The following is an 11,814-nucleotide window of genomic DNA, read 5'->3' as shown; positions in this document are numbered from 1 at the left end:
CCATCGTCGCATAGCTTTGAATGTCATGAAGCGTGAGAAACAAACCCAAAACAGATACGATGCGGCATTGAAAAGTTATGTCGAAATTCAGATTAGGAAATAAACAGAACTTGGACAATCATTTACTTGTTAATTTTCATAAAAATGATGCGAAGGCACAGTTGAAAAATTTTTCTTTTTTCGCTAAAATCTTGCTGCTGGCCTGCTGTCAGCTATTATTCTAATTTATTGATAATTGTTTTATCAGCTAATGTCCATGTGGGATAATCAACAAAATTCATCTCGAAGCACGACTTGAGCACGCGTTAAAGTGCGGTTTCATAAGAAAAAACATTTCAGTCTGCACCTAACCTAAACTCAATGTCATTGGTTGAGGCATATAAACTTAGCAAGGTTTTAGTATACAGGTTCAAATATTTCTAATAACTTCAGGTGCTGCTCACCATGTCGTCGCCGTGGCGCCATCCTTAGTAGCATTGAAATTTGACATCAAAACATCTGTGGTGTGAGGTAGCTAATACATCTTAGAAGGGAACGATAGTAATTTGGTGACAATAAAACTAAACCAAAAAGGTGGCTTGCTTGTGCTGACCAGACTGGACTATGGCAATGCCACACTCTACGGACTTCCCATCACGGCACTTAACAAACTGCAATTCGTAATGAACGCTGCAGCGCGACTCGTTTGTGCCCGGCGGAAATTTGACCATGTGACACCGATTTTGCGTGACCTTCACTGGCTGCGCATCCAGCAGCGCAGGCAGTTTAAAGTCGCTGTTCTGATGTTCCGCTGCCTCCATGGTTTAGCACCACCTTATCTCGCTGAAGGCCTGCGGCGCGTGTCGGATCTGCCTTCTAGAAGGCGACTACGTTCCTCATCGAAGGCTGACCTCGTCGTCCCGTTCTCACGTCTGTCCACAGTCCGTGACAGAGCGTTCCTGGTCGCTGTGGCCAGAACATGGAATGGTCTGCCAGCATCGGTGACATCTGCTTCTTCGCTGCCGTTGTTTCGTCGACGCCTAAAAACAGAACTTTTCCGTAGAGCCATTAAATCTTAGGCCTAGCCATCATCTAATCTATTATGTATATTACTGGTTTAGCATAGGTGTTGTTTGTTCTAGCATAGATGTTGTCAGTCTTGGCATATGTCCTTTGTTTTAGCATAGACGTCATCTGTTTTTATCCTCTCGTGTCTTTTTTAGCCACTTGTAACGTGCCCTCGAAGTTCAATCCGAATGAGACGCCACGACAATCTCTTCGTGGAATAATAATAATAATAATAATACTTGCGATCAGGATTCAGGAGTACCATCTGTACCGAAACAATAACATAGAAGGTGACACGTGACTGAGATACCAACAATATGATATCAATATACTCCATGAAGAAAAGAAATATTTCAATTCTTCTATATTGTAAATTTTTAGTAACTGACATTCAACAGAATGGTTTAATAACGGTCGTAAATATTATAGGTACATGCATTGCATGCAGTATCAATCATGTGCAACGAAGCTGGCGGGAAAAGCTTTGGCTCAGCCTGGTTAGTTGACTTAGTTCTCACACAACCGGTGGATATGGTAACTGCGAAGCTCGGACTTCAGTTGTATACTTCTTAGGTTTTATTCATACACTTCGAGACTATTATTGAGTGAAAATTTTACATGATATATTGTGAGCCGTCTAAAGTTCTAATAATGTATAAATTATGAGGTTCACAGAATCTAAAGTTTTGAATGCTAAATTTTCCAAGTACGTTACCAGTAGTCTGTCTAGTCAGTCAAGTGTGATGTGCATTGCCTCTTCTTCGATAAGTTTCTTCGATTGCCGATGAGTTTATCCTCATTTTGAAAGCTGACATAACGAATAGGTGCAATAAATGTTTTTTTATATTCATTATGTCAAGAGTAAATAGTACTATAAGCCATTTTTGCATTCAAGTATATCGGCAAGATCTAATGGAACTTTTTTCAGAATCAAGAGTACATCCTTTACCGGCTGCAACGTTGTGAGGCCTCCTCAAGATATCCTTTGCTCACCGGAGAGTGACGCGTCTCTACTGGCGACCTCGGAAACGTTCATGTGGGGCGCAAAGCTTATGCAGCCTTCCCAAGATCTTCCTTGCTCATCGGTGACTGTGAGTGATGAGTTTCTACTGGTGTCAGAAGCGACCTTGTAACTTCTGAGCATAACGTGTTCTACTGAGCACAACGTGTCTTTCAGTAGATTCCTCTTGCTTATCCGTGAGTGATGCGCACAATTAACAATATTGGGATTTTTTCTGTGTTGCCTGATGTAACGTTCATGCCGAGGCCGATTTCTGACGACCTGCAAACCTGTTTCTAGTTGCCACTTGCCTGGAACGTTTTTTTCAAGGTGGAACGATTTTTTTTAAGTGAACCTCTAATCTTAGATTTCCAGTTGCTGTGCACAATTGGTGCAACTTCTGGCCATCCCCGCTTGTGCGCGCAAGAGTTGGCGCAGCGCACGCAAGCGTCGGCGCAGCACATGCAAGCGTTGGCGCAGCGCGCACATACATTTTGTCAAGGGTCAAGTGACAGAAAACGTATAATACTCAATATGCGTTTAATTATCCATCAATAATCTATGATTTTCCTTGATTTGGAAATTTTGTGAAAGTAAAAATCCAGAAATTTATTTTCGAAGAAATTTTCTACAAATTTCTTATACGAACTAATGAACATCGTTTGTTTACCTTCCATAGACCGTCCGGAAGTGAGGCAATATTCTGTCCGGAGTAAATTTTCTGGAAGATGTTAGCTGATAATAAAATTATTATCATTTAAATTATTTTAAGCAATTGCATGGTTTCCTGATGCTGGGACTCCGGATGTGAGGCAAGTGGTGAATAACCAAGTCCTCAGAAATTGGGCATATGAAGACTGAAGTAAACAAATATTAGTGTTAAATGACAGATTTAGCTCGTTCTATATATACTATTAGTGCGCTGATATGGTTATTAAAGATTCTACGGTTAATGAAAGGAGTCAGAAATAATTTCATGATTGTTATTAATGGAAAATAGTTTAGAGTGCGAAATCTTTTGTAAAGAAAATATGTCTAGACATAACTGTCATCAGAAATTCCCAACATCGTCTTTACATACTTTCACGCAATGCTGATTCATCGTCAAGTATGTGATGAGACATTTCAGACAAATTTATGGCCGGACTCGCGGCCAGTGTCCAAATTCAGTGTACCTGGAATATCTCCCAAAGTACTGAACATAGCTCGATGAAACTTGGTACACATTCATTGTGACCTTACGGTGATGTCAAGCTTGTGACAATTTTTTTAATATCGCCTTCATTCGTGAGTTATATGACAAAACGTGCCGAAATTTGAAGTGTACCGGCCATTTCTTCCAGAGTACCGAACAGATCTGAATGAAATTTTGAATATGAATTTCTGAATACTAAACGGTGATGTTTAGCTTGTGAAAATTTTTTATGTTTTGCCTTTGTTGGCGAGTATTTTTCTCGTTTCCCTCATTTGTGATTTAAACAGCAAAATAGTGCTTAAATTCACAATGTACCAAAGATTTCTTCTAAAATACTTAGAAGATTCAAACAAAACTTTGCATATAGAAACCTAATCTCCTAATGGCGATGTTTAGCTCGTGACATTTTTTTATTTTGCCTTCGTTCGCGAGTTATACGGATATACGGAGAAACGACCGGCATTTCTTAGGCCGATTTTTGAACTTGCATTGACCATTTGGGGGTGGGGCTTAAGGGCACAACCAATCACAGCTTGAAGGCATCCCCATCAACCAATCACAGCTTTAAAGCATCCCCATCAACCAATCACAGCTAGAAAGCAGATAATATTACAATTCCATTAATCAATCACAGCTGGAAAGCTGAAAGGGGCTAAAATCACAATCCCATCAACCAATCACAGCTGGAATTCTAGAAAGGGATAGGATATGTACATAATTGACTGAAAGTGTAAAGTTCCTGGCCTTTCCAAGCTTTCATGTCCTGCTTTCCAATATGCTAGGTGTACTGGCTAATTTAATATCCCTCTAGAATTCTACACTGCTGGCTAGGGTAAACGCAGTATAGGGTAGCTAAACGCGGTATATTCCAACATCGTGGGTAATTCCGACACTTCTCAACTTTTTTCCTTTATATTAAGCATTTTCTTAGTTACATGCATTCAGAATATCGCGTTTACTCTATTCTGACACATTAAGGACATAGCAAGAAATGAATGGCTATAAATATATCACCGTATGCGCCACTCGAGTTCTGATGGCTTTACGACTTACGTCACTCTCAAAACACCACACTACGCGCCAGCAACGATGAAAAATCAAATTAGGCATATTGTGAGACTAAATCCGGCAGCGCTCCAAACTCTATTAATTTGTAATACTGGCGCCCTGTGTTGGAATTCAGATGTGTGAGCTGTATTGGAATACGACACAGCTCGGAATGAGCTTAATTAAAAAATTTAAAATTTTTAATTAAGCTTTTAATTAAGATCTTTTAAGCTTTTAATTAAGATCTTTTAAGCTTTTAATTAAGAAAATTTTAATTTTTGGACACAGCTTGGAACAAGCTGTGTGTGTCTAATTCCAAGCTGTGTCGGAATTAGTTTCTCGGTGTCTAAAACCATCGCTTAATTTAATCATCTATTAATTTATTTACCACTTCAAATCGGCAAATGTAAGTATACTTGAGGGACTCCTAATATATTCACAGACTTATTCAAAAGTTTGAACCATAATATTCTTTCTACACAGTTCATTACTATTTGGTAGAGCAAGGTCAACTATCAACTGTGACACGTTTTTCGCGATGTTCTCACTGGGTGACCCAGTGCCCTGACCTAGTGTTTAGGCAATAGTATGGCACGCAATAGTATGACGTCACTATTTCAACCATCAAAGAATGCGTGGAACTAAGACAAAGCTTAGTATAAAGGAAAAAAGTTGAGAAGTGTTGGAATTACTCATGATGGCGGAATATACTGCATTTACCCTAATACTGTCAAATGGGGTAATAAGGGACAGGTGAGGTAATAAAGGACAGTCCTCTGACATTTTTTAGAAGTGTTGTAGCAACTAGCCTAAACTAATTAAAATATTGCAAAACAAAAAAATAATAGCATAAAGTTCAACATTTTTACTATCTATGTAGCATAAAGAAAGTTGAGAAATTTATCATACATTTACTAAATACTACCTGTAAAAAATCCTTGAAAAAAAGTGTGAAAAGTGAAATTTTGGTAAAGTATCTCTGCTAAGGTACCTATGTAGCAAAAAATTATTCACTCTATTAAAAAATCAAATTTTCATAAAAGTTGCAAACAGGTGTTGGCTTAAAAATGTGATGGATAGAATTAGCATATCTCATTCGAGAAAAAAATGGCGGCCATTTCCGCATGATGGGTAATAACTGATAAGGGACACCCCTACCCCCAGGGCCACCGGCCACACTCAGGATTATGCAGGTTTTTTCAGGGAATTTTCCCGCACATAATGAATTTTAAATTTTATGTGCACGCACACGCAGATGTCGGCGCAAATACAGTTTGTCAAGGAACAGTCAAACTGACGTAAAACAAATATCCAATATGCCTTTAATTATCCTTCAATAATATATGATTTACCTGGTACCTTGATATGAAAATTTTGTAAAAGTAAAAATCTAGAAATTTACTTAGAAAGAAAGTATCTACAAATTTCTTATGGCAACATTGCTTTTTTACCTTCCCTATCTAGGTAATCAAATATTCCGTCCGGTTTTTTATTTTGCTTGTTCTATGTATACTATACCAATTGTACGATGATAGTGTTATTAGAGGTTCTACAATAATGAATGAAGTCAGAAATAATTTCATCCTAATTAATGAAAAAATAGTTTTTGTAAATAAAATATGTCTAGACATATTCCCAACGGAATGGTATGGCAACATTATCTTTACAGACTTTACAGTAATGCTGATACCTACATTGTCATGTGTCGTGGTTCTACACATATGTGGTAATGTGTTCCTTGAAGCTATTCATATTTTATTAATGTTTGTTGTTCGTCTATACAATTAACCTTCAAAGTTGCAAAAAATGAGAACTGATAATAATAAAAATTTCAGTGCTTGTATTTTTTATTCAATGGGTTTGCACCACGCAAACCCATTCCACCGGCCAGGAGGATGTTGGGAACATAACATATTCCTGACAAAGACATGCAGGTTTGTACTATTTGCCAAAATCAGTCCTTCATTAGAAGGCACCAATCCCAAGCCATGTGAATTGTCGCCTTCTATGCTTCAATTTGTAATTCATGTCCAACCGAATTGTGATCTATGAATAATGAATAAATATTCATTACTGTGCCAACTCTTAGAACCTGGGTTAACACGTTAGAAATCTGGTAAACTCAATGCAGATATACGTATGTGTGTGATGGCTTTGCGGCCCATTGCCATGCATTCATCTTTAAACAACTTTCGGAGCACGGCACGTGGCACATTTTTTTACCGGCATATTACACGCACGGCACAGATTGATAAAATGACAATATAAATTGCTGCACACCTGGCACATCTTCCTGACCATGGCCCCGGGGAATAAGGGTCACCCTTACAAATGCATTTACAGTAGAGCCTGGGTTAGCAAAGGCTTCAGTTAACAAAAAAATCAATTGACAACAAGGAATTTTGATTAGATTTATTTATTGAAAATTAATTCCCTTTTTGTTGGAATGGTGAGTGTGGGAGGCCTTTAAAAAAAATTTATCTCACTCAGCAAAAAATTTCACTTGACAAAAAAAATTAATGCATCATGGGTCATCACCAAACTGTGCATAGAATGTCATAGATAGAATTATGCACCGGGCAACATAGAATGAAAAGTAATTAACCTAAACTATAATTTATTTTCCCAAATAATATGATGGTTGTCACAAAAATATTCCTTCCTGTTTCAGGTATGTTTTTACAGTCTTTTTATGTTATAGTGAATTCACTTGACTCAATTAAAATGGTGCAAAATTACAAGCTGTCCTGTAAGCTTACCTACAGAAGAAATGCGACATGGCTGCTGATGTGAAGTTTACAGCGGACAAGGTTGTTGTCAATGCTCAATGGCATTTCCATGGATTAGGTAATATCACATCAATAATATGGTAATGTATGGATAAGGTAATATTTATATCTGTAAATGAAAAACAAGTAAAAATCACAAAAATGTCATTTATTCTACATTTACATTATCTACAAAGGAAGAGGAAGACTTCAGAGTACTGTTAGTAATGAATGAGCATGCTCTGCATGCTTTAAACATTTAAAATTTAGTTTTATTTCAAGTGTCTCTTATTACCCCATTCCCAGGGTTAGTTCAGGAGGCTTTTATTTTGTGTCTGGCACCTTACAAATAGCATGTGGAATATTTTTCAGAGATATCATACGATAGCCCTTGCAAATACCTTTAGAATGAGCCTAAACTCGTTTATGAAATGTTTCATGGTAAGAAGTTATTAAGGAAAAACTCTCAAATTCATCCCTTATTACCCATTTGATGGTATGTGACATTTTGCTAAATTTGCAGTGAAGAAATCAGAAGTTTATAGAATAAGAGGCAATTTTATCTTATTCAGGAATCAGGATCAAGGGTGGCTTGGTTTTTGCATTTCTGCCCAGTTTGTCAGTTTTGTAGCTGCTGTAGGAGTTTTGAACATACCAATCACTTTGAAGTTTTTAAACTCATTGGTGCTTTAATATTATTTTGCTAAAGAACTGAAAATTACTTTGCAGTTTGCTTCAAGGGCATTTTATAAAATGCTGAAAAATATGCAATTATTATTCTATTTGAGCAAATGAAGTACTCAGCAGAATAAGGTAAGCAAGTAATGGGTATTATGGGTGAAATTGTCTCTGAGCATGCAAACAGCGTATCATTTGCAGTTGGCTTTTGCCTAATTTTTCAGTTTACTGAAACTCATAGCAACCTAGCCAATTTACTTAGAACTTTCACAGTTGCTTGCAAAATTAAGTATAATCCACTCTTGAATGAGACAAAATTGTCTGAGGCATGTAGATAATTTCATACATTTTTGAATTAAATTGTAAACTAGATTAGGGAATTGAAAATGAGCTGGTTTTTTGGTTTACCACTATGATTGCGTGCATTTATGGGGATTAATGACCACACATAAAAAACTAAAAAATTTCTGTAAATTTTCCTCAGAATTTGATAGAAAATATTTTAAATTTTGATGATAATGATCTTTCACCTTGTAATACCTATTTGTTAATTTTGTTGGGATGACATCTGTTATTCTGTGACCGGTCACACCACCACGTGTGTGTAAATAAAATGTACTGGCAAGTGAGTTTATTGCTTATTGGTGATGCATTCGTTTGTGCGAGTGCAAACCAACAGGCAACTTTTTTTGGTGCTTAGGAAAAAAATTAATATAGCTTAATCCATTTTGTATGCTGCTTGAAGTTCTGCAATAAATTCATTTAGTATTTGTTTCTATGCTAATGATCTTTATTTAGAAAATATATCACTAATAAGTTGTTGATATTTTTTCCAGATCATTGAAATTCATCATAAAATTTTTCTCAACAGCCTAATTTCCTTGCATAGCAGATATTGATTTGCTGGTGTTGTCAAAATTGCTTTAGAATCGTGAAAATTTCTGAGTTGGTTATTAATCCTTATTCAGTAAGACTTGTAAACATTATTCCAAAATACCTTGCCCTGTAGAGCATTTCTCCATAGCTGAAAATTTAGGGCATCTCGTGAAAATTTAATTGTGGCTCCGTGAACCATTCCCTGGATAACGTCATCAAAGTTCTTGACGACTGAAGCGTTGCTGTGGTGCACATTGATGGCAAGTTCGAAGGACCGGCGCGGTGGTGGGGGCGGTGGAGGCGGTAACTACGACCACCCAGAGCACCACCACCTGCATGAGTCCTCCAGCGACACCGACCACACGCCCGACGCTGACGAGCGCCGGCATAGGGCCTTCAGGAGCAGATTTGGGTGAGTCAAGGACTCTAGGTCGGTCATCAACTAGAGGCGTATGTGTCTCGTGTTGATGCCTCGCTGTTATGTGTAAGATCATACGCGTGTGTCAATGGTCTATGACCCATACTGATCGATATCAATGCGTGCAGCATAGGACGAAGGAAGCAGTTGCGTCCGATGGTTCACCCGTACGCGTTTATAGCAGCTGCTTCACCCGTACGCGTTTATAGCAGCTGCTTCACCCGTCCGATGCTTCACCCTAACTAGAGGCGTATGTGTCTCGTGTTGATGCCTCGCTGTAATGTGTAAGATCATACGCGTGTGTCAATGGTCTATGACCCATGCTGATATCAACGCTTGCAGCATAGGACGAGTGAAGCAGCTGGGGGGAATGGAAGTCAAAAGGCTCCCAGTAGAAATACGTGCAATAAAATATAGTTCCCCTAGGTTCCCCTGAAAATAACTGTTAGAAATAAGGTTCCCCTTATAATATCTTCACTGGAAACCTTATTTCTAACAGTTATTTCGGCTGCGTCCGATGCTTCACCCGTACGCGTTTATGGCAGCTGCTTCACCCGTCCGATGCTTCACCCGTACGCGTTTATAGCAGCTGCTTCACCCGTCCGATGCTTCACCCGTACGCGTTTATAGCAGCTGCTTCACCCCGATGCTTCACCCGTACGCGTTTATAGCAGCTGCTTCACCCGTCCCATGGTGCGCGCGTTCATATCGGTATGGGTCACTGGGTTTGTACCTCTTATATTGATCTCGTTCTGTGTATGTTAGTGTATAATTTGATGAATGATTTAACATCAATTTTTAATTTACCAATGATGTTTCCGATTTAAGTCCAACATGGATATGACAAGGACACGTGCTGCACATACGAGTGTAGATGTGTAGGGACCTGGGAGATCGTGCAACATGTCACCACTTATGTAAGATGTTACACGCATCTCACGCGGTACTTCTACTTCATGTTAACGCTGCTATTGCCGATAAAATAACAATTTTAAAGTTAAAAATATGATGACATTAATTAATGAAAGGATCTAACGCTCTATATAGACAAGTAAGCAAGTTGCCCTATGACTGAATCAGAATTTTAACAATTATATTTAAGTGAATGTTGCATCACGAGCAGCATGCTACCCACCCACGACACGTTTTCTGTGTTTGTTTGGTCTGTTGCATACATTATTATTGCTTATTGTTTCGTAACGGCCGTGTCAGCGGTGTGACTACCCACCGTCTAATGATTAAAACTGAACGTACGCGCTCGAGTTTTCTTCAACGACCAACATTTTTCATCTAAGAAAAAACTTTTGGTTATTTAATGTCCGGCGCGTCACACTCGCGAATCCGAGTAGCCGAACCCGATTCTGTGATATTTCACCATACACCTTCGTCCTTTGCCCGTGGCGTCCAGTCGTGAAGATCAGTCCGCCGCAGTAAGCTGTAGATGCAGCTATCCTGCTAAATGAAGTATGGGCGGGGGTACATGTCAAGAAACCGACAGCTGTTCATACATAGGTTAACGAATATCACCTCACAATCGCTTAAAATCAATTAGGTTATTTCGCTTAAAATCAATTTAGATTATACTCGTCCGATGCACTTTCCCTCCGTATATCCGAAACACATCAAATCTGCTTAGATATTTCCTCGTATAGGACAGGAATTTTCCTAGTAGGAACTCCGGTAGAGTTTCCCCTTTTCTATTTGTGGTTTGTCATTAGAAAGAAACATGTTTAGTCAATAAACTAAACAGAGATTCAGTCACACTAATTATTAACATTTTATGCGGAACAATTAAAACTTACTGCGGCGGACTGATCTTCATGGCTGGACGCTAGGAGCAAAGAACGAAGGTGTATGGTGAAATATCACTGAATGAGGTTCGCGAGTCATGATCGGCTAGCCTTTCTTGCGAGTCAAACACGCAGGTGTACGGGGCGCATCAGCTTCTGCCCCGCATTGCATGGAACACAAGCGCGTTTTATTTAAAAATGTCGTGATACCGGTACGCAAGACTGTTAATTCAACCGAAGTGTGCACTGCGGCACGATGGTGGCTATACCTTAATGGTGCATATCGGACCCTGATTTAATTTTCACGAGTTGATGAACATGTGTCACCCTATCCAGGGCTATGGCTGTAATGTTTTTACACGGCCTCGTCATTGCCAAGAAGCACAAACACCGCAAAATATTTAAAGTCAACGAAAACGTCTGAAAAGAATATCCGGTTCGCAAGTTGCATGGCATGAACGTTACGCGTTGCGTTGCGCCCGGACTAGAACGGCTCGCCACTCAGTCGGCAGTCGCAAGGCAGGTGTGGCGGTGAGTGGAGGTGCGGCAGGCGGAGTGCCGTCGAGTTATCGACCTATCGCGGAACTGAGCGCATCGCTGTTCAGCGCCCCGTCCTTATCTTGCGCGTCGCTGAGCTCAACTTGACTCGACCGTGGCAACAGCGGGGACACTCTACGGCTGACGCTTGGCAGCTCCATGACTGACGCTTGGCAGCTCCACGACTGACGCTTGGCAGCTCCATGACTGACGCTTGGCAGCTCCATGACTGACACTTGGCAGCTCCACGACTGACACTTGGCAGCTCCACGACTGACGCTTGGCAGCTCCACGACTGACGCTTGGCATCTCCATGACTGACTCTTGACAGCTATTTTTAATCTATTTGTAACACAATTTTTCCATTATCATTTACTTTAATTTTTTTTATTCGTATTTGCACCTCCATGTCTGAGAAATTCTCGGGCACGTTATTTTAAACGAAACGTGATCCTTAG

At 39.4% G+C, this 11,814-nt stretch overlaps 1 protein-coding gene across 1 annotated transcript in view; it reads left to right on the top strand.

The window, feature by feature from the left end:
- Window positions 1–8,569: 8,569 nt before the first annotated feature.
- Window positions 8,570–11,814, top strand: part of LOC108667232 (BTB/POZ domain-containing protein KCTD20) — a 33,691-nt gene continuing 30,446 nt past the window's right edge. The window contains exon 1 of the mRNA XM_047884914.1: window positions 8,570–9,023. Within this exon, the coding sequence (XP_047740870.1) occupies window positions 8,869–9,023 (155 nt within the window). The 5' untranslated portion in view covers window positions 8,570–8,868. The remainder of the gene's footprint in view (window positions 9,024–11,814) is intronic.

Source organism: Hyalella azteca, unplaced genomic scaffold, assembly GCF_000764305.2.
Source record: "Hyalella azteca isolate HAZT.00-mixed unplaced genomic scaffold, Hazt_2.0.2 contig16463, whole genome shotgun sequence".
Lineage (NCBI taxonomy): Eukaryota > Metazoa > Arthropoda > Malacostraca > Amphipoda > Hyalellidae > Hyalella > Hyalella azteca.
Note: the sequence above shows the minus strand (reverse complement) of the source record. Positions and strands in the feature narration are given on the sequence as shown.